This window comes from Micromys minutus, assembly GCF_963924665.1.
Source record: "Micromys minutus genome assembly, chromosome: 10".
Taxonomy (NCBI): Eukaryota; Metazoa; Chordata; class Mammalia; order Rodentia; family Muridae; genus Micromys; species Micromys minutus.
Window position 1 is genome coordinate 23,183,610 of NC_137979.1, and position 18,969 is coordinate 23,202,578.

General features: G+C 49.7%; 1 protein-coding gene across 1 annotated transcript in view; it reads left to right on the forward strand.

Annotated features, from left to right (window-relative positions):
* Positions 1–965: 965 nt before the first annotated feature.
* Positions 966–18,969, forward strand: part of WSCD1 (WSC domain containing 1) — a 29,494-nt gene continuing 11,490 nt past the window's right edge. The window contains exons 1-4 of the mRNA XM_080924637.1: positions 966–1,499; positions 8,264–8,378; positions 10,032–10,216; positions 13,119–13,240. Of these exons, the coding sequence (XP_080780763.1) occupies positions 1,082–1,499; positions 8,264–8,378; positions 10,032–10,216; positions 13,119–13,240 (840 nt within the window). The 5' untranslated portion in view covers positions 966–1,081. The remainder of the gene's footprint in view (positions 1,500–8,263; positions 8,379–10,031; positions 10,217–13,118; positions 13,241–18,969) is intronic.

The window sequence follows — 18,969 nt, forward strand, 5'->3', positions numbered from 1 at the left end:
TGCAGAGCCCCCACCAACCCTAATAGCTACTTTAGAGATGCCGCCAGTGGGAACCACAGCTTAACATTGGCAAGAGCACCGTGCAGGCCTGCCTCTGTCTTAGCGAGAGTCAGTGACCAGCCTCTGTAGAAGGTGCTCCCAGAATACGGATCGCAGCGTCACTGCATCACAGGGAGGCAGCTCGTGGTGTGCATTTATTAAGCACCTTCAGTATGCACCTGCCTGTGCAGGGCACACTTGTGTTCTATGGTAAAACTGTGTTTCAGGCTGCGCTGTGTAGTAGTTGAGAAACAGATCTGGAGAGGAACACTGGAATGTTGGCTCTTGTGTTTGGTAGCTATGGTGTTTCAGGAAACTACTCTTTCTTTCTTTCTTTCTTTCTTTCTTTCTTCCTTTTTTCCATCTCTATAGTAGGACAATATCTATCCCATTAGGTTGGTGAGAGTACAATGATATGACATCACAATTCATTTTGCTGAGTGTGTGAGGTCACTGAGGACCCAATGGAAGCCATGGTCGCTTCCTTCCTTCTCCTCCTTATTGCGATTATCAATCTTGGACCTTCATTGCCACTGTGCAAACCAGTATCATCTTCACATTACAGATGAGGAAGCTGAAGCCCAGAGAGGTCCAGCAATTCCTCTAGTATCACACAGCTGGCCAGCAGCAGAAGTAGGACACGAGCCCTTGGTCCGGTGTTCCTAACCGAGAGCTTACCCCTTTGGTAGATCAGTTACAAGGCTAGGGAGTACCCTGACCTGGGAAGAGTGTAATGGGTCCTGTTGTGCCTTAATGTTCTTTCTCCACTTTTCTAGGTTCTTGAGACTGACGAGGGCAACCAGAGCTAAGGGATGGGGAAAATGGTGACCCCTGGGCAGAAGCTACCAATGAGGGGCTTGTGGCTGCTGGCAAGAAGTGACGGTGACATTTGAAACCCACGGGGACTGAAGCCCCCCGGTGTGCTGACGGGTGTCAAGAGCCAGGATGCTGGGATGATGCCCTCGGAGGCCCTGGCGTCCCTCCTGCCCAGGCACTAGGAGCCGTCCCCAGGCTCCAGCTGGGAGCCCTGCTGCCCAGGGGCATGGCCAAACCTTTCTTCAGACTCCAGAAGTTTCTCCGCAGAACACAGTTCCTGCTACTCTTCCTCACAGCCGCCTACCTGATGACCGGCAGCCTGCTGCTCCTGCAGCGGGCCAGAGTGGCCCTCCCGCAGGCCCTCCGGGCTCCCGGCAGCCTGCAGGCCTTACCAGTGGCCACGGTGGCACTGGGTGTAGGTCTGCTGGATGGCAGGAGCCTTCATGATCCCCACAGCAGCACTGACCTACTACTTGATGTGGACACACTAAGGAGTCCTCTGGCCCGACTGCCACCTGGAATCCGCTGGCCCCGGAGGAACCGCAGTTCACTGCGGCGGCGTTGGCTCCACCACCTCACCAGTGACCCGCAAGGGCCACCCACCCAGGGTCCAGAGGCCTCTGGACCAGCCAGCCATAACCGAGGTAGGTTTTCTGCTGCTGCTGCAAGCCCTGCTCAGGGTTAATGTAGTGTCCTTTTTCTTGGCCCTGTAGTAGCTGAATGGTGTGATACTATCCCCTAGAACTCTCTCTTGACTCAGTCACAGTTTCCTGGGTGACTTTGATTATGTCACTTGTCTCTGGTCCTCTCAGTAGAGACAGAGACATGATTGACCCAGGGTTATTGTGCAAATATATTGAAGTAGCTTGGAGCAGTGTGTCACAGGGTACCCAGGGTGGTCCCAGAGCAGCAGCTGCTGCCTGTGGGAAGGGGTGACAGCACAGTTGCAGGTCCTAGCACAGTTAACAGAGCAGAGCCTCCTACTTCAGTTGCCACCAGAAATCCCCGTATCTACTACTCTCTAAGGCAGTGGTTCTTGACCTTCCGACTGCTGTGATCTTTAAAACAGTTCCTCATGGTGTGGTGACCCCCCCAACCACAAAATTATTTCACTGCTACTTTGTAAGTGTCATTTTAATGCTGTTGTCAAGAGTAATATAAACATCTGATAGGCAGGGTATTTGGGACAGGACCCTCATGAAAGGGTCATTCAACCCTCAAAGGGGTCTCAACCCACAGGTTGCAAACCCCTGCTCTAGGTCATCCTGGTATATTTGTAAGCCAAGAACCACTAGGTGAGGGTACATCATGCATTGCTGGCCCTGTAACTGGAAGCTGATATCACTTTGGTAAAATTGGCTTGTCTGTCCAGTGCTGGTGTGCGGTGAAGCTGCTCTTTCTGACACGACCACTTCCTCAGTTCACAGGGAAGACACTGAGGTGTGGGAAAGCTAAGTGAACAGATCATTCTCACAGTTTGGGGTCTTTAAAACCTAACCCTGAAGCCAGAACTCGGGTGTAGAGTAAATCTGGGCGGTGACCCCCAGGAAACCCTGGCTGGGGAGTAGCAGGAAGATCAGAAAGAGAGGCAGCCAGGAGATGTGTACCAAGAGCAGGCTGAGGGAGCCTGTTGAATGGGAGGGGGGTGGAGGCAAAACAGAACACACCTCAGGGCACCCTGGAGTGGCCCGCCTGGAAGTGGGTGGTGATGGGATCCATCTTCGTACTGCTGGGACTCCCAAGTCAAGATGGTCTACTCTGGCCTAGTGCCCTGTGCACTGAGTTCTGTAGCTTCTTTCTATGGGGTCCAGGGAATATGCTGGGTGCCTGGGGAGGAGCACACAGTGAGTGTTAAAGTTGTGCCTGGGTGGCAGCTGAACTCAGTCATCTCTGATCATCCTCTTACAGACTCGTTTGGTCCTGTGCCCTAAGTCATTAGAGGAGGTGGTGCTCCTGTCCCTAAAATAACGCACGTGGATTGCTAAACAGAGTATCAAGCATGGTCTATAGGGCACCTACCATCAGCAATATGTGTAGTGCATAATGTGCTTAGCAGAGAGGATTAAGTATAGTCCATAGAGCACTAAGAATAGCACATAGAGTACTAAGCATAGCACAGAGTACTAAGTATAGCACATAGAGTACTAAGCATAGCACAGAGTACTAAGTATAGCACATAGAGTACTAAGCATAGTACAGAGTACTAAGTATAGCACATAGAGTACTAAGTATAGCACATAGAGTACTAAGCATAGCACAGAGTACTAAGTATAGCACATAGAGTACTAAGCATAGTACAGAGTACTAAGTATAGCACATAGAGTACTAAGTATAGCTCAGATTACTAAGTACAGCACATAGAGTACTAAGTATAGCACAGATTACTAAGCATAGTACATAGAGTACTAAATATAACAGAGTACTAAGTATAATCACAGAGTACTAAGTATAGCACATAGAGTACTAAGCATAGCACACAGAGTTCTAAGCATGGTATACAGGTTTCTTAGCCTAAAGGGCTAAGTAGAAGACTGTAGGAAATGAGGTAAGTGGAACATCAGACCTAGGGAAGGGAGAGCATAAGAGAAAGTGCCAGGCCTAAGATTTGGGATTTATTGATTAATTGACTGATCTGTGTACTGCTAGAACTCAGATCTCAGGCCTTGGGATAACGACGCACATCCTCCACAGCTGAGTCACATCCCCAATCATTGATTTATTCTGAGAATAATAAACCAAGGTTCTCCTTCCTTGGGGAAATGACTCAGTGGGCCCAACAAAGGAAAGACTAGAAGGCTGTGGCTTCTTGTCTCCAGGCAAGGATGCATTTCAGACCAGACGTCATCTAGCTGATGTTCCTCATGCGGGTTCTTTAGCATGGCCTATGTGTATTGAGATGGGGATTGATGATATAGCTCATTTTATATGTGTGTGCCTTCTGCAATCTCTCCAACACGCCAAGAAACTGGCCTCTAAGCAGACATTAGCAGGGTAATTAATTTGGACTAAAGTGCCAATGACTAGGAGAGGGCCTGTGGGTGTCCTGAGAGGAAGTTCTGTGAAGTACATCCTTGCTGAAGACAGCTGAGTTTCTCTCTTACTATGGCCACTTCATGGCCCTATGACCTTGGACAAATTGACCTGGAGTCTTCATTTGTCTCTATCATTTACTGAAGACCATTAGTCTTCAGTATGTGTTCACAATGCGTTAGTCCGCATATGTGTTCTGCATTGGACCCTTGAGTGCTCTGTCTGGGGTGAAGTCAGTTATGTTCCCAAATAACTACAGTACAGACTTCCTGAAGGATTATTATTATTATTAAGGTATGGCATGGAACTTGTGGTAGAGAAACCCTTTTCTAGCTGGTCTTCAGAGAAGGTGACTAATGACCTGGCAAACTGGTTCTGGCCATACATATATTATGTTCAAGAGAACCATTTAGTTACCTCCAGAGACACAGTAGTGATGGAGGGGCTCCTATAAAAGCTGGAGAGATCACAGTTAGATGGAAGCAGGACAGTAATCAGCTGCTGCCCAACAATAGGATTTGGGGTATGAACGAAAATACCTGTTGATTCTCCTTACCTGTTGATTGCCCCTGTCTGTAACTTCTGGAGCACCCAGATTAGCAAACAAAGGGTTAACTCTGGCCACACTGTTGTACAATGCAGCATCCAAGCAAGGTTTTTGGATGGTAGTGAGGACTTTGAACGGTCAATGGGCACTATCATGCCATGAGAGATTATATATTTTTAATCTTGAGGATTTTAAAGGTAAAGTTGGTCTCCCTACAGACTCTAAAAGAGCAGCGTCTGAGGGAGATGTGGTGACACACTGGGCATCTTCAGAGAACTCAGAGGAAGGCAGAACACTGGCCTTGAAACCCCTACACCCTTCTCTTCAGCAACTCTCTGGCCCTGCATGGCCAAGCACCCTCCTTGGTCTAGAGAGTGCCCCACAGTGTAGCCCTAAACCAGCTGCTAGGACTGTAGACAAAGCAAGTATCTCTTTGCAGCCCGGGCATCCCGCCATCCCCTGAAAGGGATCCTGCAAGCCACGGAAGCTGCAGGAGTCTCCATCAATCACTGCGCATTTCATTATACCTTGGACAACATCCATAATGGAATAAAATGTCAGTAAGTTTACTAGGGGAAAAATAGTAACTTCTCCATAGCCAGTTTGTTTTTTATTGATAGTAATTTCCAAAGACATTCCAATATCTCCAAAGCCATCGTTAATAGCCTCACGACTTGTCCATTCTGATGTGCAAATGAACAGATGCAGAGTCACAGGCGGTAATGCATAGCCTTCGTTTTGGCCCAAAGTAATAAATCCGCCTCAGGAGTGTCCCAGAGCATCCCTCAAAACTTCTTGCTTTTCTGCACATTCTTGCCTCTGTCAGGGATTTAGAAAAGTCATTTGTTATGCTAAGTGACAAAGGCTCCTCTGCTCTCCTGTCAACCCAGAGGGGCCATCTGTGTCTCAAGCCCTGGCTGCACCCCAAGATGGGGGCTGAGGGATGCTGGGGGTGGGTGGGGGCTTCCTCTGCATGCTGGTCAGACACAGATGCTGGGTACTCAGCCCCTTCTTTCAGCCTGGCTGTTGGAAACCATTGCTTTCCTCTCTTATTAATGTGCTAATTATTCAGCTAATATTTACTGATCCATTGTCCCACTAGGTCCCAGGTTAGAATATAGGATCAGAATAATAATAGATGTTATTTATTTGAACATCTGTTATGTATGGAGCATCATTGTGTGTAGATGTCCATCTGTTGTCTTGTTTAATTTAATCTTCAAAGAGCCTACTGATGTAAGCAGGGCTCTCTCGCCACTTTAACAATGGAGGATGTGAGTTCTAGGGATTGTAAAGTAACCGAGAGTTCTTCATTGTTAAAAAAGAACTATTAAACACAAAAACAGTCACTCCTGTTACCTGATACTCCTAGCTTTTTGTTCAATGTTGAACATGCGTTATCTTGTGAAACTCTCACAACCAACAGCTTCTGGAATTGGTACCATGTCCCCATTTTGTAGATGGGGAGCCCGCATCTTGGAGCTTGCACATCTCAGGTCATACATCTCTGTCCTGGTGGAGCAGGAATTTGAACCTCCACCATCCCATTCTCAGAAACTGAGACACTCCATCCTTGCTTTGGCAAGTCTTGACCTTGGCCTTTCGAGCTTTGTGCTTCCTTGTGTTTGGAATGTTTAGTGAGAGCTATAATGGGCTTTTTTTTTTTTTTTTTTCTGTATCAACCAACACATCAGAAATTTTTCAGACACTGCTTTTCTTTTGCAAAGTAGACAGGCAGAGAATAATTCGGGCCCACTGCTCTGGGTAATTTTTTTTCCCTGCAACCATATATAATGGATTCAGGGGTACTGAGGCTCATGGGAGAGAGAGAGAGAGTTTACAGAGATCTGTGTCAGGGAAGCAGTCCCCTACCTGGAAGCAGGTGCCTGTGCTTCACACACATGTGTTTATACTCAGCCTTCCATGGTGGTGACCTCAGGAGGCATGGAGTTCAGAAGGGACCATATGGAAGAAGGTGACTATTGGCTTCCTCTTACTGGCATCTTCTGACCTGAGATTCTCTGGAGCCCTAGGTGAAGTGCAGCTTTCTGTTCTCATCTGCTCCAGGAATTCAGACCCCTGAGATTCAGCTGGCCCACCCTCCTTGTGCAGGGGTTCCTCTGCTCTTACTCCTGGGGCCTTGGGACTACCAGTATGGTTCGTAGAAGTATGACCTATTGTTTCCAAGTAGATGGTAACAATGACATTGTGTTTAACCCTGATAAATCACTTGGGGCAGAGATATTGTCCTTACCCTCTAAGAGGTTTCAGGTTTAGAAGATTTTTAACAGCACGTTGATGGCTGAGATTTGGCTGTCAGTCTCAGCCATTAGCTTGCTTGTATTTTTAAGACAACATTTTAGAGCCCTGAGACCCTAGGATGAGCTGAAGTGATTGGGGAAGGATTCTGGCCTTGGGATAGGTGAAAAGCTCTGGTAAGATGGGGGAAGGGATCTGATTCAGAGCAAAGGTGCACATGCATCCTCCTGACAGTTGAGGAAACTGAGGCATGACAATTGAGGATGATTCAGCAGGGTCCAAAGTAACCTTTACTATAGAAGCACTCACGGACGGAAGCGCCCGTCCCTGCTGAGGAATCATGCATGACCTTGCTCCTCTCTAGCCAGACCTGTGAAGTACGAGGCCACTAGAGAGCTTGATAGTTGTTTCTGGTGTACACTCCAGGTACCATTCCAGGGGCCACACTCTCGGGTGACGTGCCGCTTCAGCGCAGGTGTCCTATCCAGTTCCCAACCTAGCGGTTGTGGATGTGCCTTCCCAGTTCCCAGACCATGTGAGAGTGTGTTTGCAAATTCCCAAATGCCATTTCTTCAAAACAGTGATGCCTGTGACATTTACACGCTTGGGGCTGCGCTTGCATTCTCCAAGTTTCTCTGCAAGTCTGGGAGACATCTCCTTCCTGGCCATGACAGGGTAGGGCTACCAGCAACTTCCTCTGGTGTCGGCATGCTTGGACCAATAGTGACACTACCCTCTGCAATCGTCCCCAAGGGTCTCTGACTGGAGAAGAGCTGAGGGTATGGCAGAGGGCGTCACAGTCGCTTAACTGCATCAGTTCCCACTGGACACCTGCCTCAAAACTGACAGACTCTGTTTACCCCCTGTGCTGGAAAAACATGGCAGATTTGTTTTATAGAGTCCTCAGCTTATGGAAACTCTTAGGTTAACTAATTCCAGACTTCCCATGGATTCCAAGCTCTCAGTGGCTCGCGTGCAGGTGGTAAGACTGTGTCTTGGGACCAGAGTAGAGGCAGAAGGCCTCTCTGTGCCTAGCAAGGGAAGGGAGGGTGAGTTCATTAAGCCAGTGTTACAAGAACTCAGGTGGATCAAGGATTCACTGAAGGATCAAGGTAACTACCCGGATCATTCCACACATGTATTGAATCATCACACTATGCTCCACCAATATTTACAATGAATAATAATTTTTGTTTTGAAAACTCAGATCCAAGCACAGGGAAGAGGGGTAGTGGAGAAGAATGCAGTCGGGCTGACTCTGGGTTCCTGGCACTACCTTTGGGTGTACAGTAGGCTGTTAACTATGTACACAGTAGGCCATTAACTGAGCAAAGGAGCAGGAAGCTGCCCAGCTGCGCACTTGGCTCTTGTGCTGAGGGGAAGTAGAGGAGGAGCCTTCGTCCCCCTACTTTCCGGAGACATGCTCTGGCCAGGCAGGGCTGGAGATCCCAGCTTCCCCCCCCCCCCCCCCCCCCGTGGCAGGTGGGCAGACTTTTCCGGGGATGGAAACTCATGGCTAGCACCCTCCCCGACTCCTGGGCCTATGATCTCAGCTGTGCTTCCTCCTTGCAGGCAATTACCTGGGATGCTTCAGTGAGGAGGGCCAGGAGAGGACCCTGAAGGGAGCAGTGTTTTACGACCTGAGAAAGATGACTGTGTCCCACTGTCAGGATGCCTGTGCGGAGAGGTGAGTCCTGAACTGGGCTGTGGGCTGTGCTGGCATGAGGTTAGGAGACAGCCTCAGAACCAAGGGACATTGCAGCTGCCGGCTGGCCATCCTGACACCGTTACACCCCCATTCATTGGACTCTGATCTCCAGGAATAACTTGCACCACCATGTTAGCAGCTCTCTTGGCTTCCATGCCTGCTGTGCTAGGGACACACCCTGTGACCCACGGGAGTTCTTCGAGCACGCTATAGACGAGGATGAGGACCCATCAAAACCTAGTTTACTCATCTGTTTAAAGTGAAATAAAGGGACAAATGGACCTCAATTAAAATAAAGTCGAGGACCAGTCCAGTGGTTAGAAAGTCCATTGCTAGCTGTATTTACAAAATTTGCTTTTCCAGATACTTTCAGCTTTCCTTGTGGTTATCGGGCATCTGTCCCTACTAACAGGACAGTTACAGCTTGTGTGTGCATGCATGTGTGAGTGTACATGTGCATGTGTGTGCACATGTGTGTTTATGCGTGCATGTGTGTGTGTGTATGTGTATGTGTGTGCATCTAGGTGTGCATGTATATGTGTGTGTGAGTCAAGTCCCACCCGATTCTTTTAGGTAGTCATGAATTATCTTCCACTTTATACCTGAAGAAAGCAATGCCAGGGCCCGCCTTCCCCATGCTTGGTAGCTCAGAGAAAAGTGAGGCTGAACATGAGGATGCCAGTGTCTCATTTTAGCCAATTCCTACCTGAGGAAACTGAGGCTGAGGAAGCAGGTGATACCATCTACCACCTCACCCTATGGAGAGACAGCAGCTGGATGGGACTTCATCGCTCTGTGGTTTTCACTCTGGGCTCTACCCACAGTCCACTCTATGTAGCTGTGGCCCTACACGATACTCTATGGATTCTGTCTCCTTTGTTGTTCTGTTATGCCGGTGTGGTGCCTGGGAGTAAGGAGGAGGAGAAGGGGGGCCTCCAACAGTGTCACCTGTCACGTAGGCTTCAGGCCAGCGCTGTGCTGGGGCTGAGCATGCTTAAATCTTCACCTGTGACCTGTTGAGGCAGCTTGAGGCCATCTGTGTGAGTGTTGACACCACAGAAATGGGCACACACTGTACTTTGGAGCTCTGCACACCAACTGAGAAGCACGTTCCCACACATCACTCTGTAACCCTTTATGACCTGAGGCCATAGATGAAGCTGAAGTTCATTCTCCGAGCTGACGAGACAGGTCAATGGAGCTGAGAAGTTTATTGCAAAGAAAACATCATCCCTACACTTCGATAAGCTGTAACTCTGGGTGGAGTCCGATTCCCTAGGCTAGTGGTTCTCACCCTTCCTAATTTCGAACCCTTAATACAGTTCCTCGTGTTGTGGTGACCCCATCATCACCATAAAATTATTTCATAATTGTTATGAATTGTGATGTCTGATATAGAACCCCTGTAAAAGGGTTGTTTGACACCCCCCCAGGGGGGTTGTAATCCACAGGTTGAGAACTGCTCTAGGCCTTGCTAATGATCACGCCCCGTCTACTCACCCAGACCCCATCTCAACTGGCAAGTCCATCCCTAAGACCCAACTACCATCACTTGACTGACTTCTCCACAGTTGGACTCCAGTCTTAGCTCTGGGCCCAGCTTGGATTCGCTCACCCTCTGTGTCCCTGCAGGTCCTATGTTTATGCTGGCTTGGAGGCTGGTGCAGAGTGCTACTGTGGGAACAGGCTGCCGGCCACACGTGTCAGCCTGAAGGAATGCAATCAGGAGTGCAAGGGGGAGAAAGGCTCCACGTGCGGGGCAGTTCGCCGGCTCTCCGTGTACAGTGTGGGGCTGCAGCAGCCAGGCTCCAAGAAGCGTAAGTGTACCAGCCTCGTTTCAGTGTTCCATTCACCTAACTCACACCCCCTAGGCCAGAATCCAGTCCCTCTTCCTGTCACCCACACCTAACTGTCCCCTTGTGTGCTGCAGATGGAGTGAGGGCTGTCCAAACCAAAATGCCTGGCTTCGTGACTGGGCACCTCCCCTTGTCCTTTGCAGAACTGAATAAGAAGACTAGGGGTGCTGTGTGGCTGCAGAGGGCTCGCTTCCCTTCTCTGGGTTCCGGTTTATTCTCTAACTTTTCTCCACAGAGCTAGATCTCTAGCAACAGGTGGTACACTGAACCACCGGAAACTGGTCCGAGGAGACAGAAGACTTGAGACTTTATTACTACAGCTCCGCATTTGTGAATAATTGGGGGTTCATCTGCCTGGGTCTGCAAGCTCAACTTGAAAGTTGGTTCTGGGGTTTGGGAGGTTCTTAGAAGAACCAACAACAAAATTTCTCTCAGGAGAGCTATGGCAGCAAACCTAAGCAACCAAGGGTTCTCACGATAAATTCTCATCAAAGATGAGCAAACGATTCAAAATTATACAGCTTAAGAAGAACTCGCCCAGACCTAGGACCATGGTGAGCCACTGTGAATAGGGCCGGAGTACAGGGAGAGTGACTCATGCCTGACCAGTGTTCAGGTACTTCCTGCCCGAGGCAGATGTGCCTGGGAACCAAGAAGGCTAGATGAGGCAGTGGCCCGGAGTGAAGACACTGATCATATATGAGCTGAAGGATTTGATAGTGAGTATACTCAACAGAAACCCACTGGCACTTAGCATGTGGCACATTACCCTGATCCCCAATCTCTCACACTCGAGCCCCAGCAGGGCCAGGCCTGAAGTAGACTCTGGGCCACCTGACCAGCTTCCCACTCTGCTCAGACACTAACCTGGAGACAGCTGTTTCGCCTCTGCTTCCGGTTGGCTGAGGGACAGATGCTCTGGCCATTTGGGCCAGCCGTTGGTCTTGAGTGGGCCGGAACTGCTGTCGTGGTTCACGTTGGCAGTGGTGTAGAGGCCATTTCTGTAGCCAGCTGTGTGGCTGACCATTGGATTCTGCTCTTTTCTCCAGGAGCTCTGCTAACAGGCTGTCACAGGTGATCGGGTGACCACCCTTGGTAAACTGCAGCTTTATGGCTGCTAGGACATACCAGCATTCCATTACCTTTCGTTGGGATCAGGCTCAGTCCTGACACCTTAGTGGTGTCTTCCTTGGACAGTGGTGTCCTGTCCTAAATGGTCCCACCGCTCTCAACTAGGGACTTAGAGCTGGGGCTATAGAATAGTTTGTACTTAATGACTTATCCACTGACTGTTGTATCAGTGATGCACACAGACCACTTCTGTGACCCCCCAAGCCTCATGGGTTACCTCCCTGTTGTAGGTCATGCTGAACCCCATCATCCCCTTCATTCACTCACTCAGCACCCCTTGGCACTGGCTGTCTTTGAATGTTTAAGCTGCATGCAGGGAACCAAGAGGACCATACACAGCCTCCTTCTGAAGAGCTCCGTCCTGGAGTCTTGCGGACCCCATTGTGCCACTGCCCTGCCGTAGCTTCCTATGACAGCAGTTACTCTCCTTCTCCAAGCTCTGTTTGCCCTGATGGCCCTCCCTTCCCATGTGTCCCTCAGCCTGTACTCTTGGTGTCTGTCCCATACCAGTGGTTTAGCTCCGTGGCCTGAATGAAGTCTTTGTTCTTTGTGGCCTGACCTCGGCACAGGATGGCACAGAGCCTGGGGTGCAAGATGCTGATGCCATTGGCTGGTGTGCCAGTCTTGAGCAGGTGCCTGAGTATGAGGCGATACAGCTAATAGCAGCTGGCATTCGGATGCAAAATGTCTCCATAACAGCGCCGAGAGATTTGAGGATGTACGTGAGGAAGGGTCCTTTAGTCTGTGACACAGGACTGGTGACAGGCTGGACAGCCAAGGTTCCGAAGACTCAAAACTAGCTGTTTTCTCTGCAACAAGTGGCCTTTCTAATTCTATGCACGGATTCCCAGATCCCTGGTTCTGTGGTCAATCAGAATGGGCTTCCTTCCATGTCCAGATCTTACCTGCACTTAACTGTTTATAAGGAAAACTGATTCCCACACTGGCTGGGGAGAGTTTGGGCTGTTGGCTAGGAGATGACAGGTAGAACAAGTTTGAAAGAAGATGCCAAGCCTCAGGAGACCTTTTATGAAGAGGAACGTGGGATGAGAATCAGATGTCATCTCAAGAAACTTATCCCCAAGCAGTTGGTGCTGGAACATTCCAGAAGGTTTGCTCAGTACCAAGGGAACCAAGGAGTGAACTGAGCTTTTCCACCAGAAGGTTGAAGAACAACTTGGCAAGATGATTCCTTTGTGACACAGGATTGCAGAGCATTCCTAGAACCCAGGCAGGGGATTGAGGTGGGTGTGAGGGCAGCCATGCTGGGAGGGAGCTCACTTGCCGTCTGCCGCAGCACAGAAAGAGACCATGCGCAGTCCGGATATGAAGCTCCACGTCTTTCTTCACGCATATTCTCCTGAGTCCTAGAACTTTCCAGACTATCAATCTGTCAGATCACCTACTGTGGAAGCCTAGCATGAAGTAAAATGCAAAATGAAGGAAAGAAAAACAGCTACTCAGTCCCTCACCCCTGGCCTCACCCTTGCAAACAGAGAAATGGGAGAAGTGACCCCTTAATCCAGCATTACAACCCCATAACCTTTGTCAGAGACCCTGGTAATCATGTGAGTTTTTCTCAGATGCTTGACTCAATCCCATCCGGACCCCTTACTCTCCTCTCTTTCTGGTGTGATCTCTGCCCCCTCTTGAGTATAGTCACATAGGTATCAAGACCCAAAGTCAACCACAGATGCCACTTTTCATCAACACCCTGTTTCCTTCCCTGCAGGGCGCACTGCCACCTACCGAGGGTGCTTCCCACTGCCAGAGAACATCACCGGCACCTTCTCCTCCTCCATGACACAGGCTAACATGACTGTGGAGACATGTTCTGGATTTTGTTCCCAGAAAGTAAGAACGTTTACCGTTGTGTGATGCTTCGGTCATACAGTGTGTATGGTGGCCTTAGGAGCAGGGGCAAGGCCCATGTTCGACCATACACATCTGCTCTAATAGCCCCCGGTGGGAGCCAAGGAGTAGAGGGTAGGGCCAAGTGACACCTCTAGTGTCACACAGGGCGTGCTAGATAGTTCTTGGGTAGCTCCTACTACAGTCCGAGGCTGGATAGGGAAGGTTGCAAAGCTGGAAAGAATGTATCTGTGCGCCTTTCCGCATGGAAGCACGTGTCACATGCTAAATTGATCGTATTTGAACTCAGAGAGATGCCAGTTCAACCCTTACGGACAGCTGATGGATTTCCTATTGTCTGCACTGAGGGCTGTGGCTGACTGCAGGGGTCATACCACTCTGGTGGTTCAACCCAGGCTTCAGAAGGGAGGGGAACTCTGCTAGGTCTGCGCTGGCCGGGGCACCAAGGTCCCCACTCTGTGTGCTCACTCTGTGGTAGGATGAGGAGTTGTCAAAGGGAGACTGGACTGCAGAGTTCCAAGTCGGGAGTGTGTGTCCACAGAGCCCAGGGGTATTAGGCTGGGATTCAGTCATGGCCAAACTGTAGTGGATGCTGTGTGTTTGCAATTGACTGCAGGTGACGGTGGGCTGGGAGCTGATTCAGGTGTGCTGGGGGCCCAGTAGTCTCAATGCTCTGTGAGTTTTGACAGTGTGACAAAAAGGGGAGAGGAGGGCATTGCTTGTGGTGAAGGTGACCGTGACTGGACAGAGACGGCCATTTATTGATTGTACATATCATGTGTGCCACTAAGTCAAGCATTTTCCCTGTGCTAACTCATTCCACCTTCCTAAGGCCTGATGGGATGGGCGTGGTGATGATGATCTGCATTTGGCAGGCGAGGAAACTGAGGCAGCTAAGGCAGAGAGCACCCAAGCTGTCTGCATGGGCTCAGGTAGTAGAGGTGGAGCTGGGACTGGACAGCTGCATGGCACGTTGTGTGTGGTGGGGTGTGGGGGGGGGAATGTGGGGGCAGCTGCAGTGAATTGAAGTGGTCACATCCTCTCACCCCCAGCTCCGCAACATCACTGGGTGCTGCCGTCTTCCTGTTTCCTCCGCTCTCTGGAAAGGCTTCCCTTGTGAGGTGGAGAGGAACAGTCTTTCTAGGCACTTTCCTCTACTTCTGCTTTTTGTCAACAGCATTTTCAAAGCCAGGGCCATCAGGGTCCATAGGTCTCCGTACAGCCCCCCCCCCCCACCAGAAGTCAGTGTATGCATCTAGCCTGGAAAACCACTTCCTTTTCTCATATTCATGGTGGGAACAAAATTCCATGGGGGTTGGGGAATGAGGACACCCACAAACTGCCAGCCCTGCCTGTGGCTAAAAGGAAATAATGCAGCTGAAATTTTGCACCATTCCCCCAGAGGACCCCTAACCCCAGCTTCCTCCAGAATGTAGACCGCCCCACCACTGGTTTAGAAGGGTGGAGAAGCAGAGCATTCGCTGCTTGAAAGGGGCCAGGGGCCTTCAGGAAACTATCTGCTTTAATCTCAGCAAGGGACCTCCTCTCCTCCCAGGTGGCTGTGGGAGGCAGCTCAGGTTTGCAGAGGGATCAGCTAGGACTCCTGAATCCGCCATCTGTGCTATATAACGCAGAAGGCGAGGGAGAGGTGACAAAGAAAGCCGGAAAGGGGGCAAAGTTCAGTGACCATGGCCGCAGGCGGGGACACTCTGGGGTCAGCTTTGAGTAGCATGTTTGTGTAGGACACCGAAAAGCGATGCCAAGGCATGTGGGTCCTCTCTTGCCTCTCTTCCACCCAGCCTTCTCCCTGGGAGGCAGCTCTTTGCCCTGGCTTCCCACAGCTGCTTCCAGAAACTGAATATTCAAACAGTTGCATTCTAGACTGGTCTATTACAAACCCCAGGGCTGCTGGTAACACAAAGCCTGCAGTGTGCTGAACTGGCCCTGTTCTGCCAGACCATCCCTTAAAGATCACTCCATATGGGTGGAGAAAGGGAACTCCACTCTTCCCCAGCCTTACAGATGTCCTATAATTTATTTAACCAATCCCCTACTGTTCAGCTTTTAGATGCTGTCTGGTCGTTTGCTTTTACAAACAGTGATGCAAAGACTGTGTTTAGACCATTTTGTATGAGTGAATCTGTAAGGAAAAACAAAACAAAACAAAACAAAAACAAAATCAAAACACTCCTAGGCAGTGCTGGGTTCAGGAGGTAGCTTTGTTATTCAGTCTCTGCTGCCAGGTTGCCCTTGGCAAAGGTTGTATAACTTTACCCCTCTTTCCGGAGAAGTGGGAGGGGACACAGCCACTCTTGGAGAGTTGTTCTTTAGGGAGGGGGCATCCTAGGGAAATGTTCCACTATTCTGGATGTGTCTGCCCCTGGGCAGCCCTCTAGAACCCAGAGAGCTCTGCCTGGGTGGTTATAGACAATAATTTAAAGATGAGAAACTCCTTGCTGTTTTCAGCCCTCCTTCATATTTACTGGCACAGGTCCACATCGCTACACTTTTACAGTGAAGTGTGCCAGAAGATCCCCGAAGGCTCCCGGGATCATAAGCCATTTTGCACCTTAGCACCTGTCTGACTCCCCTGCAGATGCATCTCAAGGGCGAGTCACTAAGGCTTGGCTCTAGCGTTCGCAGCAGGCATGGCTCATCAGAGCCACATGGAAAAAGGTGCCTGAGGTTCTCAGATGTGGTATGTCCTCTGTCCATTCATCTCTTGCCCCACCCCCCAGTCAGACTGAGCAGGAAGGGACATTTCCTCAAGTCTCATTGTTGAGAGCTGCAGGGGTTTGCAGCTGTGGTCGAGTCACCTTTTACAGAGTTCTCGTTGAAAATGGCTTTTAGCAACCCGCATTTAGGCAGGATTTGGCCAAACTGCACAGGATGATGTTTAAAGCCGTAAAATCATGTGCTGGGTGCCAGCGGGGTCTAGGGATGAGCAGAGCACAGCAGGTGGCTAGGGAGAGAGAGCTTATGGCTCCGGAGGAGCCAAGGTGCATGACTGAGAGGCCAGTGACTGAAGGAGATGGAGATGCCTTACAGGGGAGGAGGACCACAACTTCCAGGGAGGACCTGGAGCACCTAGGGCAGTGTGAGCAGATAGAGAAGTAAGGGAAGTGGACAGTTCATTAGGAGAAGAGGCATCTGGGAGTCAGTGTGAAAAGACAGGGTGGGGACAGGTTACAAAGAGCCTTGGATGTCTACTGTCATGTTCAATGGGTTGTTTGGTTTTGTTTTGCTTTTAATTTTCCTAAGTAGGAAACAGGAAGCTGCTGGTAGTGTAGTAGAGGGTGGGGTGCTAGGAGTAGCCTGACACTCTGTCTGTAGACAGGATGTTTTGGACCAGAGAGGCCAGTGGAGCTGATGGAGGAGGGGTAAGAGGTGCTACACCAGCCAAGTTCCCTTGAGAGGATGTGGGACCCGCCTGGAGGAGTGATAAATCCTATGTGGGTGGACAGTTGATCTGACCAGAGTCCTCCATAGGTTCTCCTCCGAGGCAGCATTCTTCAGGGTCAGCCTCAGAGACACTCGGCAAAGCTGTCCGCTAATGGTATGGCTCCTGAGTAAGGGACTCCAGCTGTGGCCATAACAGAGCCAGTAAAACACCATTGATGAACGTATCAGGGCTACATCTTGTCCCTGGGATGCTAGCCTGTCTCATTTCCCCCCTCTTACAAGCCTTTGATCTTGAGGTTTGGAGAATTCATTGTTTCAGGAACTCTGCATTATAAGATAGTTAGCAAGGACCCCAGGTTCTAACCATGGGGTGCCAGCAGCAGCTTTTCCCTCCAGGGTCACAACTCAAACTACACACATTGGCCAAGATCCATGAAGGTTAACCCACAGCCCCGAAGAGCCAACTTGAATGCACAGCGTGTCTGCCTTCCCCATGGCACTGAATCCCACTTTTAGCATGAAGGCCTGTGGTAGGGAATGCACTGGAAATTGGCCTGACCATGGCTGCTGCAGGGAGTCATTTCCTGACTTCTCTCCTGTACAAGGTGAGTGGGTGCTGGTACAGCAGCAATGGGGTACTTGGCGGTACTGAGTACTTCCTTCCGCAGACAGTCCAGAGCCTATGGCACGGCAGGACTGGTCCAGCACCAACCTCATTACCTCTTCACTGGACCGGAAAATAAGTCCAGATGCCACACGCAGTGGGAATGGTCAGACTCTACCAGAACCATACAGTACACCGTGTTACAGACGCTGAAAATGTGTCCAGACATTTGTGGGAGCGAGCTGGGGTGGGGATGCTCTCAGCAGAATGTTCACCTGGGCGGAGCTAGGCCTGAGGGTATGAGCCCAGGGGAGTCGATGCGATGTGCTTGGAAACAGAGAAGCAAGATCCTCTCTGCAGCGCACCTTCACTTCTGAGCTATCTAATAAAGCTTCTGTGGGGGCTTGTAGATAAAGATCCCTACTTTTGCAGTAGTTAACTAGCAAGGATTTAAGAAACTTCTGGAAGGTGGCTGGGGATGAAGAACATTTGAGAGCAAAGTCAGCTTCTGAATGACCCATTTTTACTAGCATATGTTAATTATTATCATGATAAATTTCATTCCCCTATTTTCCCAGTACAAACAGTGTGTTTTTATCAAATGCACCCCACCACCTTCTGCTGTTTCCCTCCTGGTTCTGTTTATTCCTTTCACATCTTTGTTTGTGTTGATGACCCAGTGAGTTTCATTAGGTTGTTTACAGGATCCCAAGCAAGGGATTGTTTATGCATGGGCTCCTTACCAGTGGCTACACTACAAAGGAAAGTAATGTATTTTTTTTTAAAGTCTTTGTGTATGAGTCGGGGCTTTGCAATGAGTGCAGTGCCTACAGGGGCCAGCAGAGGGCATCAGATCCTCTGCTGTACTTAACAGACAGTTGTGAGCCACCCACTGTGGTTGCTGGGAACTGAACTTGAGACAGCAGCAAGAGCTCTAAGCTACTCAACCATCTCTCCACCCTCCCCCAAATAATGCATGTTTAAAGCCCTGCAAAGTGGTCTTGCCTGATCTGTGATATTCGTGTTGGATGGAAGAAAACCGGCTCCTTTTCAGGATCCTGGTGCCACCTTCATTCCATACAAGGTGGAAGCAGCCGGGCTGGGGGAGGTTGGATGACTTGCTGTGCACTGGTTCCATCTAGGGTAATTAATTTGAAGGCTGATGTTTGTGTGCGAGAGCAGAGACTGTAGTGGGAGTGAGAATTTCTAAAATGGGAAGCAGTGAAGTCTGACACTGTCTGCAGCAGGTTACTAAGGTGTAGCTGTCCCTTCGTTGTAATTTCTGGGGAACTGGAAAGGTGGGCATGACCCTCCCCATGTTTCTACCCAGTTTATCTGCTCTGACTAAATCCCCCTGAGTCTCAGTAGTTGGGAGGGGGTCTGCCACAGGGAGACCTCCAGCAACTGTGGAGGATTCATGTGTTTGTCAATGGTTGCTTCTGTGAGAGTCTGAGATCTGTGAGCCTTGACAGAAAGGGAGTTTCTTTTGCTGGGTTGTATGTGTACTTTTCTGGAGTAGCTTGGGCATGGTGATTTAGGCCAGACAGGGTGATAAATGCCTGCAATTGAAACACTCAAGAAGCAGAGGCACTGGTTGGTTGTGAGTTTAAAACTAGCCTGGATCACACAGTAATCTCAAAAGAACAAGGTTCAAGGATGTGACTTACTTAGCCCTTGCTTAGTGCGTAGAAGACCCTGGTTCCAT